This window comes from Pangasianodon hypophthalmus, chromosome 13 (genome assembly GCF_027358585.1).
Source record: "Pangasianodon hypophthalmus isolate fPanHyp1 chromosome 13, fPanHyp1.pri, whole genome shotgun sequence".
Classification (NCBI taxonomy): domain Eukaryota; kingdom Metazoa; phylum Chordata; class Actinopteri; order Siluriformes; family Pangasiidae; genus Pangasianodon; species Pangasianodon hypophthalmus.
Window position 1 is genome coordinate 7,490,764 of NC_069722.1, and position 18,273 is coordinate 7,509,036.

An 18,273-nucleotide genomic window follows, 5' to 3' on the forward strand; every position below is an offset into this window, starting at 1 on the left:
CAGCCACATTTCAGACCAAAAAAAACCATCTAAACCTACTTATTCATGACATCAGTGCTTATTGCTATTATTATATCCGACATACAGTAAAGAAAACAATAATAAATGTTAAATCAGGACGAAAAGCTTTGTGTATTAAAACACAACGTGAGAACTCACCAGGCTTCTGACGGTTCACTGTGACCTCCACCGGAGCCGACGTAGGAAACACATGAACGCGTGTGCGTTGTGAGCATGCGCGAGACTTCGGAATAACAACCATTCTGATTGGACACAGCGCAGCTCGACGTCTGAGTATAGAGAGAAGTTATTGGTTCACTTGAACTCGGTTATTCTAGAAAGCGTAGTTTCAGAGTTTCGTAAATAAAGGGCGAAATCAAAGTAATATGATCAAGAATATACTACAGTATGGTGTAAAATATATTGATGGCAAAATGAAGCTTTCTTTCTTTTCAGCTGATTGGAAAAAGAGGAGTAACAGCATTACTCGGAGCTGTTCAGCACATTGCACACTAGTGACATCTGCTGGTCAACACGGTGAAGTGCAGGTGATAATCAGCAGTGTGGTTATACTGCCTTCAGGTACTCGTGGTAGCTCGTGTGTACGAGTTCAGAGGTCGTGATTACGATGTGGTCTGTTGCCGTGTTTTCCAAACCAAAACCTCCGACTTCAAATCAAATGAATACTCAGTGTAAGCTGTCTACAGAAACTGAAATTAAAGAGGTGTTGGTTAGTGCTGAATTTATTTTAAAGTGGATGTGATAACTGAACCCTAATTCATCTTTTTATCCATGCATCACTGTACATGTATGCATTATCTGCACTGGACACAGTGCAGCAACTGTAACTATCTCATCGGTGGATAACTATCTCATCAGTGGATAATACTTCATCTGTGGATTTACATTTATGGCATTTGGCAGATGCCCTTATCCAGGGTGACCTACAATTATCTCATTTATACAACTGAGCAGTTGAGGGTTAAGGGCCTTGCTCAAGGGCCCAGCAGTGGCAGCTTGGTGGTGCTGGGATTTGAACTCTCAACCTTCCAATCAGAAGTCCAGTGTCTTAACCACAGAGCTACCACTTCTCACAGGTAACTATCTCATCTGTGGACAACTGTCTCATCTGTGGACAACTATCTCATCTGTGGATAATACCTCATCTGTGGACAACTGTCACATCTGTGGATAGCTATCTCATCTGTGGACAACTATCTCATCTGTGGATAATACTTCATCTGTGGATAACTATTACATCTGTGGATAATACCTTGTCTGTGGACAGCTATCTCATCTGTGGATAGCTATCTCATCTGTGGATACCTATCTCATTTGTGGATAACTATTTCATCTGTGGATAATAATCTCATCTTTGGACAACTATCTCATTGGTGGACAACTATCTCATTTGTGGATAATACTGTATACATAACCACTACACTGTTTCCAACTGCAACACAAAATACTTTACTTCCTGCACCTTAGTACAGCTATAGATGTATACAGGCGTACTATTTACATTATATCTGTGCTATGCATACATTTTTATATTTTTTACCTTTAAATTTTATTTTCCAGTAATTTAAACATTTATTTTACTTTTTCTTATTTTAACTTTGTTTTATTCTTACTTTATTTTTATGTATATTTATCTTATCATTCACTGTTAATAGCGCGGAAAATGACAAAAAGAGCAGTTTGCTAAAAAATTTTGCAGAAAGCACATTAATATTTTAATTATCAAAGTATCACCCAGTATTTAGAGATTTCTAATATAACGAGGAAATCAAAAGACTGCTTAAAAACCTTAAATCACGCTGTTATTCCTTGTTCTTAGTTTTTTAGGACGAGTGCCACCATGTTGAACAATTTCATCTTGTTGGCCAAGAAACTGAATGATTGAGAAGATGGATATTTCAACAAGACAGTGACCCTAAACATACAACCAAGATAACTCGTATGGCCTTGTATGGCCTGGACATCTCCTGACTTGAATCACAATTTATGGAGGACCCGCTTAACCTTGGGGAATTGAAGACGATTTTCCAGGGCCAAATTTTGGGCCAAAATTTAATCACAATCCTGCAAAAATTCCCCTAATTACTTCTTAGTGTAGATGTCTTGAAGCTGCAATTGCTAACAACAGCTTTGCAGCAAAGTACTGATGATGTCAATTTGTGGTGTCCCTAAATCTTCCATCAGCTGAGGCATCTGTTTACGGCTTCTGGCTATGTGCAGACCAGTGCGTCCTCTGTTTAGACAGTGGCATTTCTTTTGTTATAATTGAATAATTAGTTTTACTTATCTTAATTTATGAGTTTGTTTTGGCTCATTTTATTTGTTTTACATATTCTTTAATTAATGCCAATAATATAAAATGACTAGTTTTCACAAAATTTTCTCGAAGGTATTCTTAGTCCCTAGTAAACTAGCATGAGGATGTATTTTTGATAGAGCTTATAAAGCACTTCTATAAGTCACTCTGGATAAGGGAATCTGCTAAATGCAGTAAACATAATTATATAATAAATTTAAACTTGACACACACTCAGAAGCATGAATAGGATATGAACGCTCTTCCGAATTTACAGGATTTTCAAGAATACCAAGTTATTTTGTGTTAAAGCTCATATGAACAACTTATAAATAAATCAGTATGAATGAGGCCCATTATGTGTATAAAGCTGAAGTGGATATATGCCATGGAAGTATATAAAATAACAATTACAAAAGTGTCTGAAGGCTCATTAACCCCTCACTTTAACTGTCAGCACATGATATAAAAAATTAAAATGCAAAATAATAGGATGTGCTGAATCAATCGCTATTTTATAAGCTGTTGAATAATGAGGATGGAACACAGGTTGTTAAATTAAACCAGATTGCAGTGATTAATATTATAATTACAATTAGGACTATTCATGCAGCAATGTATCGGCAACAGCACCACCAACGGTCATAAGAAAAACACACAGAATGGTATAAAGTGATTGCCAACCCCTCACAGGACACAATCGTACACTACAGACAATTTGGAAATGCTAATCAGCCTACAGTGCATGTCTTTGGACTGGGGAGGAAACCTGAGTACCCAGAGGAAACCCCTGAAGCATGGGGAGAACATGCAAAGTCTGTGCACACGCAGGGTGGAGGCGGGATTCAAACCACCAACCCTGGAGGTGCGAGGCAACAGCGCTAACCACTAAGCCACAATGCCCCATTATTATTATTATTATTATTATTATTATTATTATTATTATTATTATTATTATTATTATTATTATTATTATTATTCCTCCTTGTTTATGCAGATGTATGATAAATGGACAGAACAAATTCAGCCTGTTTGAGCTCCCTTGAAATTGCAGAAGGATCATGGATCTAAATCTTTCAGTGTGGTTTGTTAGACATGTTAGACATAAACAGATCTGTGTATGAATGCTTGTTTGTATGTGTGTGTGTGTGTGTGTGTGTGCGCGCGCATGTATGGGGTGTGAAAGCATGTGTGTGTGTGTGTGTGTGTATGTGTGTGTGCGTGTGTGCGCGCGCGTGTGGGTACGGGTGTGTGTGCGCGCGCGTGTGCGTCACAAGCGACTGTGACGTAAGAATCGGGAGAGAATTTAGAAAGTTCCAGCTGCTACTTAAATTATCTGTCGATTTGAGGAGCTGAGCTTTTATTCACTGAGCTGCACAACGATTTGCATTCAAGATGAGCGGTTTCAAATTTTCTAAAGCGTGCTGTAACTTTCTGACAGCACAAGTCCCCGATGCTGTATTCAACAGCGATTTTACATCCGAGGAAGTTCCTTCTGCAGAACCCTACTATGGGGTTCTGCTCTTCTTAGATATATCAGGTGGGTTACCTAATAATAATAATAATAATAATAATAATAATAACAACAACAACAACAACAACAATAATAATAACAACAACAACAACAACAATAATGATAATAATAATAATTGTGTGTGTGTGTGTGTGTGTGTGTGTGTGTGTGTTTGGTCCATAAAATAACATATAAAATACACTTACACATAAAGTAACAATAGTTGAGTCTTATTGCAGTATTTTAATAATAAAAATGACAACACTAATAATAATGTAATATTTAAAAATCATCATCATCATCATCATGTAATATAATAGTAATAATTATATATAACATGGCAAAATAATTCCAGTAACTGCTGTTCCTGTTGGAGCAGTGCACTGTATCTTCATATCTTGTTCATTTGTAATAGAGATAGTGACGTTCATCAAAGTCAGGAAGACAATAACCTTCAAATAAACGTCCATCCAGTTACTTCTGTTAGAGATAAAACTCTTAGACAATTTGATTTGGACAGTTTCAGTGCAGAATCCTTCTTGGATATCTGCATGGATGTGAAGAATATATCCCGGTGGTGTAGGTAAAGATTTCCTGAGTGTATATATGTAAGGCCTGTATGTACTCGTACCTTCTGCATTTTGTTGTGGTGAGTACCTTGTTTCTCTTATTCTTGTCATTTTTATTCTATTACTTTATTATTTTTTTTTTTTAGGATTCACCGCCTTAACAGAAAAGTACACGGCGATGCATGAGCAAGGCCATGGGGCGGATGAGTTGACTAATGGACTTAACTGCTATATCAGCAAACTGGTTGAATGTAAGTTATATCTTTAGGTCTCTTTGTGTTACTTGGACCAATTTATTAATAGATTTTGACCAGAACACTGATGTCTATGTGAACTACATCACAGGTATCCTTGAGGAAGGTGGCGACATTCTGAATTATGCAGGTAATGTCCTTTCGTTTTTGTCCTGCAAACGTATAGAAAACATTTTTGTACATATGACAGTACATAGATTTTCTATGATCTTGCCTCCAGGTGATGCGATTCTGGCTCAATGGATAGTCGAGGGGATGCAGACAAGTGATGTCATATCTCTGGCTGTCAAATGTGCCTTGAAAATTCAGAGTGAGTGTGGCATTCAGGAGATGAAATATGACTGCGAGCTACGTGTCAAAATAGGTGCTTATTTTTAATTTCTACACGCACGCTTTACTGCCTGTGTATTTTATGTGATGAACCATACAGTACTTATATGCCCTTCTTGTCTATGGCAGCCATATCAGCTGGGAAACTCTCCAAAATAATAGTGGGAGAGAAATCCAGGCGTTTTTATGTCATCATTGGCCCAGCTGTGGAGGAGGTGCGATTGGCTGAGCCTCTGGCAAATCCTGGGGATGTTATTCTCTCACCTGAAACGTGGAAGCTCTGCACACTAGAGAACTTGGTCATCGAACGTATTGAGAATAAAAAAGCTGTGAAGGTTGGTTTTAAGCCTCATCTGTCAGACAGCCTGAGCCTTTTTTTTGAGTTCACTCCACGTGAATTGACTAAAATTTTACAAGCTTTTTTCTTCTAAATGAACTTCCTTTAAATGTTGAAACAGATGCTCCGTTTCAAGAAAGAGCCCAGATTCTCAGTGGAAATGTACCATCAGATGCTGAGCAAGGACAACAAAATCCCTGACAAAAGTAAAGAACATTTTACTCATTTTCACACAACTTTTAATGCATACATTTCCATTGTTGATACAGTTTCAACGTTTCATTACTTTAGGCTGCCTGAGATCAGCTTTCCAATCAATGCCTGACATAGAGAGAGAGAACTTCCTCAGAAAATATATGATGAAAACCGTCTTGCAAGACGTAAGTACAATTTGTGGCAATGATATATCAGAATCAGTATATTAGAGGGTCACACAATACATGTCTGTGGTCAGGGCCAGTCCTAAGAATAGGCAACTGTTCAGGACTGCATAGGACAATAGATTGCCTAGTGCACCAAATGTGCTGGTGCCGACACTTCCCATGGAGAATGGGATTGAGTTCTGTGTTTTTCCTCCATTAGATTGATGATAACCAGCCACCGGAATTCTCATCAGAGATACGGCCTGTGACTGTCATGTTCATTAATATGACATATGTTTCGGGTTATACTCCGACGGAGCTGTGTGGCTTTGTTCAAGAAGCCACCGTCATTATCAGCAAGAAGCTCAGTCCCCATGGCCACATCAACAAGATATTCTTTTTCGATAAGGTAAATTTTCCAGGCTTTAGATACTACATTATCAGTAAAGCAAACCCCTTCTTGCTTCATGAGTCAGTAGAAGACACTATTGTACACTAATACACAGTTCACAGCTCCAGAAGTCTGATTAGTTTTTGCTCAGAAGTGCTTGAATAAGTGAATAAGATTGGACAACTCTGTGTTAGAACCAATATTCCCCAATGTATCATCCTGTAATAAGTTTTAGTAGTAACACTGAGACAAACACAGCTGGATGTTTATGATTAAGAAACCTGGTCACTGAAATTAGGATGCAGCCGCCTCATTTAGTAATACACAGCCACACTGTAGAATGTGCTAGAACCCATTTACAGTTGTATTGCCATGAAGAGATTCTTATGTTAAACATACAAGGTAGAGGTTGTCCTACAGAGCAAACAAAGGCATGTGGAATTTTTTTTTCAATCTTCTCCAAATCTGCCATATGCTTTCAGGACTGCACATTTCTCTGTGTATTCGGCTTACCTGGGTATAAGAGAAAGGATGAGAGTGCTCTTGCACTGATGGCTGCCGATAGTATACACAAGACCTGCTGCCAAAAACTGAAGCATTTAAAGTAAGTCATAGCACAGAGTTTTTAATCTAAGCTGCAAATTTCTTATTATTATTATTTAACACACAAGCACATAAAGCATTTTTGAAAGGTCCTGTCCTGTTTCATTCATAGTGATAAGAACTCTGTATCTTCCAGGACTATCTCAGTTGGCGTAACTACAGGTCTAGTGTACTGCGGTATGGTGGGCCATCATTTGAGGAATGAATACACAGGTAAGGGGTGTTTCCCATAACATAGCACTTTATCAGTCTGCACTTTAACCTTCATCGCTTTACTTCCGCTCTCCCTGACAGTAATGGGAGACAAAGTGAATCTGGCTGCCCGGTTGATGATGTACTACCCGGGGATCGTATCATGTGATTGGGAGACCAGGTATTACTCTGGCCTGCCTTCTTGCTGCTTCATGGAGGAGACTGAGAAAGATCTGAAGGGTGTGAGCGACCCGGGGAAGATCTATCGCTTTGAGCCCAGAAATCATCAAAGGTAAATGCATTAGTTTCTTTTTTTATGGTAAAGATTTGTGTAAATGATACAGATAGGAATCATTTGAACACATTTGAAGAAGTATGAATTTATGAGTGTCAGTTGATACACTTGAAGTATTTAACAGCACGACTGAAGAACCGTAACTGTTTTACAGGCATGTTGATGAAGCACCAGTGGCATTAGAGATAGAAAAGGACAGCGTGGTTGGGGGTGAGTGAACATATCACTGATGTCCGTTTCTTGTAAACAAGTTGTACCTCAGCAATGCAATTGAGGCAGTAGTTAACAGTGTTTTATAGTTTTTCTTAAGGGCTGGGGAAATTAAATACTACTTAATTAAGGGGCATGTGTGATTTCGTTCAATTACAAAACAGCAACTTCTGCTATCCTACTATATAGTAAATCAAATGTAAAATAGTAATAACACAATTTGTGGTACCCTAATTCAACCTTTACAGCAGTTGGCAGATGCCCTTATCCAGAGCAACTTACATTTATCTTATTTATACATCTGAGCAGTTGAGGGTTAAGGGCCTTGCTCAACAGTGACAGCCTGGTGGTGCTGAGGTTTGATCTCATGACCTTCCAAGCAGTAGGATGGCATCTTAACCACCAAGCTACCACTGTCAACATAGTATTTAATATTAAGGATGTGATTTGGGAAGCAACCAAGTAAATTATGCCAGTGATCTGAGTGAGAACAGCTAAATGAAAACAGCTAAATGGAGAAACCAGTTACTTCTTATTAATTAAAAGTACACACTGTGGACAGGCAACATAGTCAGATACCCACGGTACCATCAAGGCAGCACCATTTTCTGACTGTATGGCAAACTACATAAAATCAGTGCCTGAGCAACCCATCATTTGTACAAATACAGCCCTCTTTCACAGTTCCCTGAGAATAAAACATTAATACACAGTTCTGTTTCTGAAAGGAGGGCAGACATAACTGATTTGCACAGGGAGTGTATGAAAAAACTCTTTTTTGGAGACTGCACTGGTCATGAGTTGATAAAGTTAACCATCCCTACAGACCCTGATTACTTCTGATTAATGCATATAATACACATATTATAATTCATTCCAGTGTTTTGCAGAGAATAAACATAACAGGTAACATGCATGTAATATATAGTGTGTAATGTTACATGTAAATGTGGTGTGTGTGTGTTTTTACGCAGACATGCATCGCACTCTAACTGAGCTGAACGTATTGGGGGCAGCTGAGGGGATGACAGTAAAGCGTGCTGCCTTCCTTGGCCGCACCTTCACCACTGAGATGCTGCTCAACATCTTGCCCAGTTCATTAAAACAGAAGCTCAACAACATCCTAATGACACTCTTCAAATCGGGTGTCTTCAAGTGCGCCTCCAACACGACAAACGTTTCATCATCCAAGACTGAAGAGGCAGAGCTCATCTGTTACTGTGAGAGCAACAGCACAGGTCAGAGGTCATGATTGTATTTTAAAAATACAATGTCATGAAGAACAAGATGGATTCAAGTGTGAATTCAGATGATACTTTATTTTGGTGTAAACCAGACAGACAGAGTTACTGAAAACAGAAAGTCGTGGGTGCAGTGATGGCAGGCTTCCTCGGTAGCGCTAGGCAGCAATGGGTGAAAATCCATTAATGTCCAAACCGAGAGACAACGGGTGGTAAACAGTCCAATAATCCAGAAACTGAAAGGCAGTAATCCACCAGACAGCAGGAACAGGGAACAGAACAAACCACAGGCGCTGCAAAGAAAACAGACATAAAACAATGATCTGACAAATACAAGACAAATACTGAGGCTTAAATAGAGCAGATAATGAGCCGCAGCTGAAACTAGTGAACTCATCAACGGTAGTACACAGAATGGCCAGAAGAGGCTGATGAACCTATGAACCGTGACATACAAAGCATTCACAAATCTTGCTAGTGTGAGCTTTTAACCTATCTAAAGTCTGGGTCAGTATTTAAGCAAAAAGATTAACAACAAAAAGAATTATGAATAATTATATTAATTGTTTGACAGTCTTAAATTTAACTTGTTTGTAATAGTGTGACAATGAATAACGCGAACACTAAACTGACTCACTCTCTCTCTCTCTCTCTCTCTCTCTCTCTCAGATGGACTGGCCTCAGTAGATGGTGTGTGGAAGTGCCAGCTGATGTGTTTCTGCAAAGATATAGTAATGGAGATGACCTATCAGCAGTTGCTGAAGGAGCAGAAGCAACAGCTCCATGGAATTTGTGCCAGCTACCTGGAGAAAAAGGCATACCGCTGCAACAAATGTGCCATTGACACTAACAGTGAGTTACTGCATCCTAACCAGTTCTTTCAGAGGAAAGGTCAGAGAATCAAGTCTTATAGCCTTCCAGACTAGGGCCTCACCCATATCAACATTTTATCACAAAACTGATTTAAAAATTCTAATAACTCATTATATTAGCCAGTAAAATTATACATGATCAGAAACTAATCAGAGATAAATAGTTTAAAATAAATGATTGTCCACTTCTCAAACTCATATAGTAGAGAACGTGGTGGTATGAAACATACAGCCCGTGGGCCAGAACGGCCCAATAAAGGTTTGAATCCAATCCACCAAATGAATTTCCAATCCATGTTCAAAATTAAAAATCATCTTGTTGGCCATAATTGAATTGAAAGATCAAGCAAGAGCCATTTGTTATTCCACTAGGGGGCAAACCATAATTTTATTAAATGAGTTTTCCTTTGGTAATGAAATGCAGTCTGTTCATCTGCATGTCAGCAGAGAAATATGTTCAATGTGTTATGTGTGGCCTGTAACCTAAAATGACCTAATAACCTAATAATGGTAAGAAGTAGTTCAAAAAACATCAGATTTAAGAATGTAATTTTCCCTTAGAACATTTAAACACACCTTATCATTGGGATTTTCACCAATACTGAACATTTTTTGGAACTGTAATATCAGCCGATTTGATTAACAACCCAATTAATCACTCAGGTCCTTTTCCAAACATATTAACCCTGTTTCAGTACCGTTCTAAACATGCAAATATAAGAACATTATCACTGTGGAGTTTTGCTTATGCTTGTGAATACATAAAGGTGTCTTATATATATTTTAATTTACTCATTGTTTTCTAATTTTTTGTGTAGGCACGCTGAGTAAAAATGTCCTGCACCTGATTGCGGGAAATGGGTATGGTTACAATAATAACATTCATATAATTGAGATGTGATTGTGATTGTAAGGCTTATGTACAGATCCTGATAGCAGTTTAGTTGTCATGTAACTGCACCATATTCAGGGAGTAACACTTTCTGTGTGTGTATATGCAGTAATGATAGAGAGAACTTCCTGGCCAAGGTGGACTCGATAGTGAAGGAAGAGCAGGCCAGGACGACTGCAGGCTGCAGGTGCGAGTGCGCTCAGCTATTGGAGACAGTGCTCATCCCTATAGTGAGACACTGGAGAGGAGCAGGACACGTCTCCAGGACGTTTTACTATCTGCTGGAGTGTGCGGCTGTCTGTACAAGACTTTCTGATGACCTCAGGGTGTGTGAGCATTTGGATTTGACCTTTAAGATGTTCATTTGACCTTATTGTGATCGTTGCACACGACTGTGAAAATCTGTCCTGTTGCAGGCAATGCACTTTTTGAAGGAGGCCAAAATCATTTTGGAAAACCTAAACGAAGAGAATCCTATATTTGAGTTAGCGGCTCCTGGATCTCTTCAGATCTGCGAATTTGACCAAGCCGTTATGCATCGGCTCACAGGAGAGGTATGTAAATGCAGGAGAAAAGCAGGAGGAATCAGGGTTCAAATACGAAGTTGTGTAAATATAACAACTGATCTTTGCAAACACAAAACAGGTCATCATTCTGTCTCTGTTTCTCCCAGATTCTGTTTAATGCAGGCAACATTTTGGAGGCAGAGGAGAATTTCGAGAAAGCCTTGAAGCTTCTCAACTGCAGCCTCCCCAGTAATGGTGTTGCACGATCCATAAAATTAATTTGGGAGAAGATCAAGGAATATCGCTATCAGTCCAGAAACTTGGAGAGCCCAGAGTATGAGTCCATATTCCAATTCTTTATATTCTCTTTGATCAAGAAAAAAAGAATGCCAGAATGCTTTTTTTTATCTTGATTTTTAAAAGTATCATGTGTGTGTGTGTGTTGTGTTTGTGTGTGTGTAAAGGAAGCGGAAGCTAGAATTTCTGCATGAGCAGATCTCTTGTCTGTCCTTCCTGTGGCAAATCAGCTGCATGCGTGGCCAGTCCAAGAGTGCCTCATTGGCCATCACTATTCAGGGCAACTTGGCCACTCGGAGCACCGATATGTTCGAGGTTAGTGTCAAAGATCAACAGGACTTGCACTGAAACTGATTTTAATGGCACTTCCACAGAGTAATCGCAGAAAAGGAAAACTAGTCTGAGAGAAAGGCATACATTGAATTAGAACGCATGGACTGAATGCAGATACATTCAGATACATAGTGTAATTAAATGTGTGGTTTTTAATTCAGAATGCTTTTTTGTAATATTTGTCTTTAACTAATGACCTTCAGAATCACCAAGCATAACTTTACCTTTAATATATGAACCAATATGATCTCACATCACGGACAGAACCAATCCTTTAGAGCAGGGGTCATCAACTGGTGGTATTTCATCAGACTGAACCGAGTATTTGGAAAATAGATGTAGAGATGTAACTGATTGTAACAGTGGATGTAGGGAATTTCTCTACCAAGCTTCGTTCCCACCTTTCACACCACTCATTACAGACGCTCCATCACAGCAATATCTAATGATCAACACACTAGTCCCCATCAGAGAGATGCTGTAGTACTTGATTAGTGATGTATTCTGCATCTAGCTGATGTACAGTGCTGTGTTAACATCAGAGACCACCCTTTTATTTTCAATCAAATAGCCATTCAGTATTTGTTAATTATTTGGTAGCAGACAATAACTACTTATTTATGTCAATGTTAAAGTTCAGTATTACAAATAATATATGTATAGCTTTCATACTGTTTTTATTGTTTTTAAGACATTTTTCCCATCATTATTATTCATTATTCTTATTGTTCATAAATCATTCAAACAGTAAAACAGAAATCTGTAAATCTTTTTTTTTTTTTTGTAAATCATGTCCAGCCATTTCACTGGTGTTGAATATTTTCCTATATTCCTCAGAATTCCTCAGAGTTTAACCTTTTTCTAGCCCTCTTCCTGCAATGGACCTCGGGACTAGATGATATAGGCGAAAGCAACAAGTTGTCTGATTGTGTATCTCCAGATGCTCTACTCCACCATTGACTATCTCCAGTACAGTCAGTTTGTGAGTGAGGAGAGCGAGTGCAGGAGTCTTGAAGCCTGGCTGTGCAGGATGTGCGCCGGACTGTCTGACTGCGCTGAGAGCCGGAGGGTGATCAGCCACTTGACTCGCACCCTTGCCATGGTTCAGCTGTGCACAGGAAACCTGAAGCAGTCCATCGATTTCAGTAAGTAGAGCATGTCCTTCTTAAAGAGTCAGTCCTTCCTAATATGCCTATGAGAAAACAAGACTGAGTTTGTGTGTGTATGTGTGCGACAGCTATTCGAGCTCAGCAGTTGGGTGGACTCTGTTTGGATGCAAGGGCCATTGGTGTGTTACATCTGGCTCTGCTCTTCACTGGCAGGTGGGTGAAGGTTACTGTGGCATCAGTTTCTGCTTTTCAAAGATAACAGTAAACAATGCAGACTTGTGATTGTGTGTGTGGATGTTAATGTGTGCAGATACGAGGAGAGTATGCAGCTGATCTTTAAACTGGAGAGCCTCAGCAATGAAAAGTCCAGCAGCATAGCTAAGGGCTGGTTTTATGCTGCCTGCTTGAACTTCCTGCTATATACTGGTATGCACTCTGTCAGTCATACAATGATCTGTGATTATTACTAGATCAGAAGATGATCAGAGTAGGGCAAAAATACATCAGATGGATTTTGATATGTTATGAAATAAGCTACAAAATAACGTAAGAAATAAAGCACTGTATTCTGAAAATAAAGAAGTAAATTTTATAATAGGATAATGAGATCAGGGAAATGTTAGGGTTCTGGCAGATAGCTAACACTACATATACTTCAGAAACATATGCATTTTTAAAATAGCATTTTATAGTTTAAATATGTATTTCAGAGCCATGTATGAGAAAAAAACTGCCCAAACTAGACATGGACAAAACTTCCTGATTTAATTGTTAATCCTTAAGCGTTATTATCCTTATGTTTAAGGATAAATAGAGAACTGACATGGAAAAATAATAATAATTAAAAAATAAAATAAAACGTAATTAAAAACATGCTCTGATGTAAACAAGTTTGTCCTTGTTTGGTTCAGGCTTTTCACTGCGACCATTTGAGGAGTGTTTGGCCTTCGTGAAAGAGTGTCAGTCAGATGCCAACCTGGTAGCCGATAAGAGTCTGATGATGCATCTGTACTCGTCACTGGCTCTGTGGTGAGAACTTACACTCAGTCACACACACACACAAGATTCAGAATTGGCTTAAGACCAAAGTACTGATCCAGTAAGTGTGTGAATGTGTGTTTTAAGGTATGCACGGCTGAATGAGTGGGACAACGTTGCAGTCTTCTACGATAAGGCGTTCGCAATGTACAGTCAGCTTCCTGCCTCCATCCACTCCATCAGCGGTGTGGCCGCCTTCCTAGAGTGCAGTGTTCTGTTGTTCAAGAAAGAGATGGCTAAATCCAGCAGACACTGCAAGAAGGACTACAAAAGAACACTGAAGGTTTTTAATGCTATAATTCAGATTTTAAAACAGAGTTGGAGTCAAATTGCCAAGACTGATCATATACTTTCTTTTGTTATTTAATGTGTACATTAAGAGAATTAATCTTAATGTTATAGCCACTAAATAAACATAAATAAATACATAAATACTTGCCTGACATCTATATACATGAAGTAACCATTTTCTCCTGTAGCTCTTTTCAGACTTTAGGCAGCGCTTTGGCAGAAATCACATCTTCGTCCCTCGTGTGATGCACCTAAATGCTTTCCTGTACCAGCTGGTTGACAGGAAGACGCTGGTAGAGGACCTCCTCATGGATGCTCTGCAGCTGTGTGAGAAACAGGGAAACCTGTTACATCACAAGCAGATCAAGCAGAGCCAGGTATACAAGCACAAACACGAATATCCACATGCTATCCACCAACATCTCTAAAAAGAATAACGGAAAACTAGCCGTTTGTCATTATTGAACCCCAGAACCCATGGTAGCATTGCTGCCTCGCCGCTCCTGGGTCCCTGGTTCGATCCTGAGCTCGGTTTACTGTCGGAGTTTTGCATGTTCTCCCTGAGTTCATGTGGTTTTCCTCTGTCTGTACAAAAAGAAACATGGTGTGTGAATGTGTATGTGTGCATGGTGCCCAGTGATGGGGCTGGCATCCCATCCAGTACCTAGTGGTTCCAAGATTGGCCCCATCATGACCTTGAACAGGATAATGAGTTTGCTAAAGATGAATCTCATTATTTTGACTTAATAACTCGTAATTTCTAAAATACCTTGTGATTTCAAAATACTGTATGGTGTTACTTTTACATAATATCTTGTTATTTTGACCTAATATCTTATTTATTATTACATATTATTATGAAATTATCATTTCAAGATATCAGGTTATTTCACATTAATATCTTATTACATTTAATTAATAGCTCAAAATAGTTCTAGTTCATATATTATATGTACTAATTATCTAATTACTTTTATTACTTTAACTTTAACATCCCATAATATGTCTATGACACCAATTTATTGAATAGTAGCTAATAATATATACGACCATAGCACTTTTTTCACCACTTGTGGTTTAGGGCTCCCATAATGTCATTGAATATTCTTATTGAATGTACAATGATCAGTGAATTCATTTTCCTCTCTTTTAGGCCACATGGTCTGGTGCATACAGTCAGACTCCAGCTGATTGCTCTGCAGACATTATGACCATGTCCTGTTGGGATGAGGAAGCAATACTCAAGCCTGAGGAGCTGTTTCAGTATTGTCTTAATCCAGAACTCATCTCAGAAGCGCATTCCTCAATTGAAAGGTGCATGTTCTTTATCAGTACCTAGAATCATGGAAACTATAACAGTGGGAAGGTTTTCCCCTACACAAAGCCCCATATACATTGAATAACTGTCATGTTATTTTTCAGAACTCAAACACAATCCTGAACTTTTACTGAAACTAAATATTGGCTGTCAGATCCTATTCCAGACAAGCTAATCCCATATGCAGTGCCAATCTAAACCAATAAATATCACATACAAACACACATTATAACTCTATTTATGTTTTTGTGGTTGTTAAGTGGAACTGCAGAAATTTTAAAACCACAAACATACATGCACAGAATGAATGTTTCTTAATGTCTGTTAATGGTGATTATTTCTTCTAAAGCAATCATGGCAGATTGCATGAACAGCCATCCCAGGAGTGCATTACAGACCATCTTCATCAACCTGACCAGCCAGAGCACCGGAAGACTCAAGGTCAGTGTCAAGGGCCAACAGGACTAAGACATACAAAGGATCTGATTTTGAGCACTTTGTTACACAAACCACAGGAAGGAAAAACTATCCTGTGAGGAAGTGCAAAAATATTTAAACACAGAAAGTGTTGGGGGCTGAGAGCAGAGGTAAAGGTGAAAAGGTGTGGTCAGAAGTATTACTGGTTGTAGCAAATTGCTGACTATACACTATATGGCAAAAACTATGGGGCAAAAAAGGGGCCGAGTCTCGGGGGCCCAACTGTCTATTAATGTGTTGATGGTCAGGTACCCACATGTCAGGGCTTTGAAATGCTGTGTTTTGACCACCAAAGGTCCCCCTGTTCCCCCATGTTGTTTTCCCACCATCTGTTAATTGTGTCATTACTGCCACCTGTGTCTCATTTCCCTGTGTGTATTTAAGGTGCCCTATTTCTTAGTTTCCTCGCTTGGTGTTTAGGTGTGCTAAGGTCAGCCTTGTGTGTCCCGTGTAAGTTACTCTGGGTTTTTATTGCCTGTTGATATAGTGAAACCCTTTTTGAGATTTTTGCCTTTACTCTTGAAGTGTTTATTTTGTTGGCTTACCTCTTGGAGGAGAATTTTGTGCTGTGAATTTTATGTTGGATTATTTCTCTGGATTTCTTTTGTGGATAACTTTTGTTTCTTGTTTTTGCCTTTTTTCCTATGTTTGCTTTTCTGGATTTTGGACTTTATGAAACACTTTGGAACTTTTACCCCGTTTTGAGTTTGTCACTGCACACAGGTTTATCCCCTCTCCAGTGGCTCACTGATAGAGCATCTGACTCTTATGCTGCTGACCCAAATTCAAGTCCTGACACCCCCATACTTTTAACCATATAGTGTATTAAAACAGGATTGTCAAATTCATGCCTGGTGGTGGTCCTGTGGAAATGTGTATTTTGTGAAGAAAAATATTTCACTGTAAAGTATATACAGTACATGTGACAATAATAATTTCTCTTTTAGGTAAAAAGCCAGCTGTGGATGTGTGTTCCTGCAGCCCTCGGTTTTGGCATTGGATGCTGGAAGTGCTCTTCTTGCCACCTAAACCAGATGATGCCGGAGGAGGAACCTGATGCTCCCTCACACACACACACACACACACACACACACACACACACACACACACACACAATTTAGCCAACATTGACTAACATTATCCATTGTTATCAGGCATTCATAGACTACAATTTCAGCCCTAAAATTACTGTTCAGTTTTACCTTTTCTAACCATCAGGGTGGTGTTTAACACCTGGATAACCCTGCCATAAGGTAATGAGGAACTGACGCACCTATGGCTATCTAGGAAGGGGTTCTGAGATGCTCGCCACACTCAGATCTGGAGAGTCTGGAGACGAGTGCTGGCTGAGCACCAAGAGGAGTGCTCGGACCTCAGTGTTCAATACCATGTTAAACGCAACAGCTGGTGGTTATAAAAGATGAAATAGAACAGGCTTCATAAAGTATCTGGTGTCATGTAGAAGAGGATAGGTTCCCTTTTGAATCTGGTTCCTCTCAAGGTTTCTTCCTGATGATATTTCAGGGAGTTTTTCCTTGCAACTGTCCCTTTAATCTAAACTAATAAAATAAATCTAAAAAAAACCACCTTAACAAATAAAATAAAAATGAAATAAATAAAATAAATAAAAACAAAATAAATAAAATAAAAACAAAAATAAATAAAATAAATAACTTAAAACAAAACTATCAGATTTTTTTTTTTGCGTATTCTGGGAGAAGGGGTTAATTTAACACTCATTTTCACATCATAGTAGAGATTTAGTGAAGTTCTCAGAGACAGCGTTATTAAACAGTCAAATAGAAAAGCTTCAGAACAATAGCAAAGACCTTAAACATCTCTATCTGTACAATTGGTTTAATAACATACAGATGGAAAGTTCATGGAATTACAACTATTTGTTCAACATCAGGTGCTCCCAGACTAATGATGAATAAGGTAAGCGATAAGGTAAGCCAGCAGTCACTTGAAAAAAAGAGTTGCAGGAAGACCTGAAAGCAGCAAGAACTACAGTTACACAGAGAACAACAGCATTAATCTGCACCGCAATCTTCTCTGTTCCTACACTCACACAAAAATGCTAATAAAGAAGCACAAAGAGATGCTCATCAAAAAGCATTTAGACAAATCAGAAATCTTTTCAAACAATGTACTCTGGTCAGATGAACGAGAAATAGAACTCTTTGGCAATAATTCATCTGATTGTGATTGGAGAAAGAAGGTTTGTGCATATGATCACAAGTAGACCATACCGACAGTGAACTACAAAAGCGGAAGGATCATGATATGGGGCTGCTTCTATGCAAATAGTACTGGGGTTGCGAAGGAAACATCAATGGAGTGATGTACTGGGAAATATTGGAGGCTAATTAAATCTCATCAGGCAAGGAACTGAACCTGGGGAGAAGAAGGACATTTCAATAAGACAGTCACCTCAGACATACAGCCAAAATAACTCAAGAAGGTCTTGAATGGCCTTGCCAATCTCCTGAATTGGACCCCATTGAAGAGTTGTGAAGGATTTAG

The 18,273-nt window shown here is 38.8% G+C and overlaps 2 protein-coding genes across 2 annotated transcripts in view; one reads left to right on the forward strand and one right to left on the reverse strand.

Moving 5' to 3' along the window:
- The window catches only part of phb (prohibitin), a 6,552-nt gene extending 6,302 nt beyond the window's left edge, over window positions 1-250 (reverse strand). Inside the window, exon 1 of the mRNA XM_026917197.3 lies at window positions 160-250. The gene's annotated coding sequence lies outside the window, so the exon portion shown is untranslated. The remainder of the gene's footprint in view (window positions 1-159) is intronic.
- Window positions 251-3,712: 3,462 nt separating this feature from the next.
- LOC113528203 (adenylate cyclase type 10) lies at window positions 3,713-17,325 on the forward strand. Its single transcript, XM_026916612.3, has 28 exons — window positions 3,713-3,857; window positions 4,546-4,650; window positions 4,745-4,783; window positions 4,874-5,017; window positions 5,113-5,318; window positions 5,442-5,526; window positions 5,612-5,700; window positions 5,903-6,091; window positions 6,556-6,677; window positions 6,813-6,889; window positions 6,971-7,160; window positions 7,318-7,373; window positions 8,348-8,611; window positions 9,284-9,466; window positions 10,305-10,347; window positions 10,488-10,704; window positions 10,795-10,932; window positions 11,052-11,218; window positions 11,349-11,496; window positions 12,455-12,659; window positions 12,752-12,836; window positions 12,934-13,049; window positions 13,535-13,652; window positions 13,749-13,944; window positions 14,141-14,329; window positions 15,106-15,266; window positions 15,620-15,711; window positions 16,695-17,325. Exons 1-28 carry the CDS (start codon window positions 3,713-3,715, stop codon window positions 16,802-16,804), a joined length of 3,879 nt encoding a protein of 1,292 aa, XP_026772413.3. The 3' UTR covers window positions 16,805-17,325.
- The last annotated feature ends 948 nt before the right edge of the window (window positions 17,326-18,273 follow it).

Bases quoted from the DNA above. Each gene is read 5' to 3' on its own strand.
- LOC113528203 (XM_026916612.3), top strand. From the start codon at position 3,713: ATGAGCGGTTTCAAATTTTCTAAAGCGTGCTGTAACTTTCTGACAGCA. The intron at 6,678-6,812 runs GTAAGTCATAGC...TGTATCTTCCAG, and splicing joins CAAAAACTGAAGCATTTAAA to GACTATCTCAGTTGGCGTAA. The intron at 11,497-12,454 runs GTTAGTGTCAAA...GTGTATCTCCAG, and splicing joins GGAGCACCGATATGTTCGAG to ATGCTCTACTCCACCATTGA.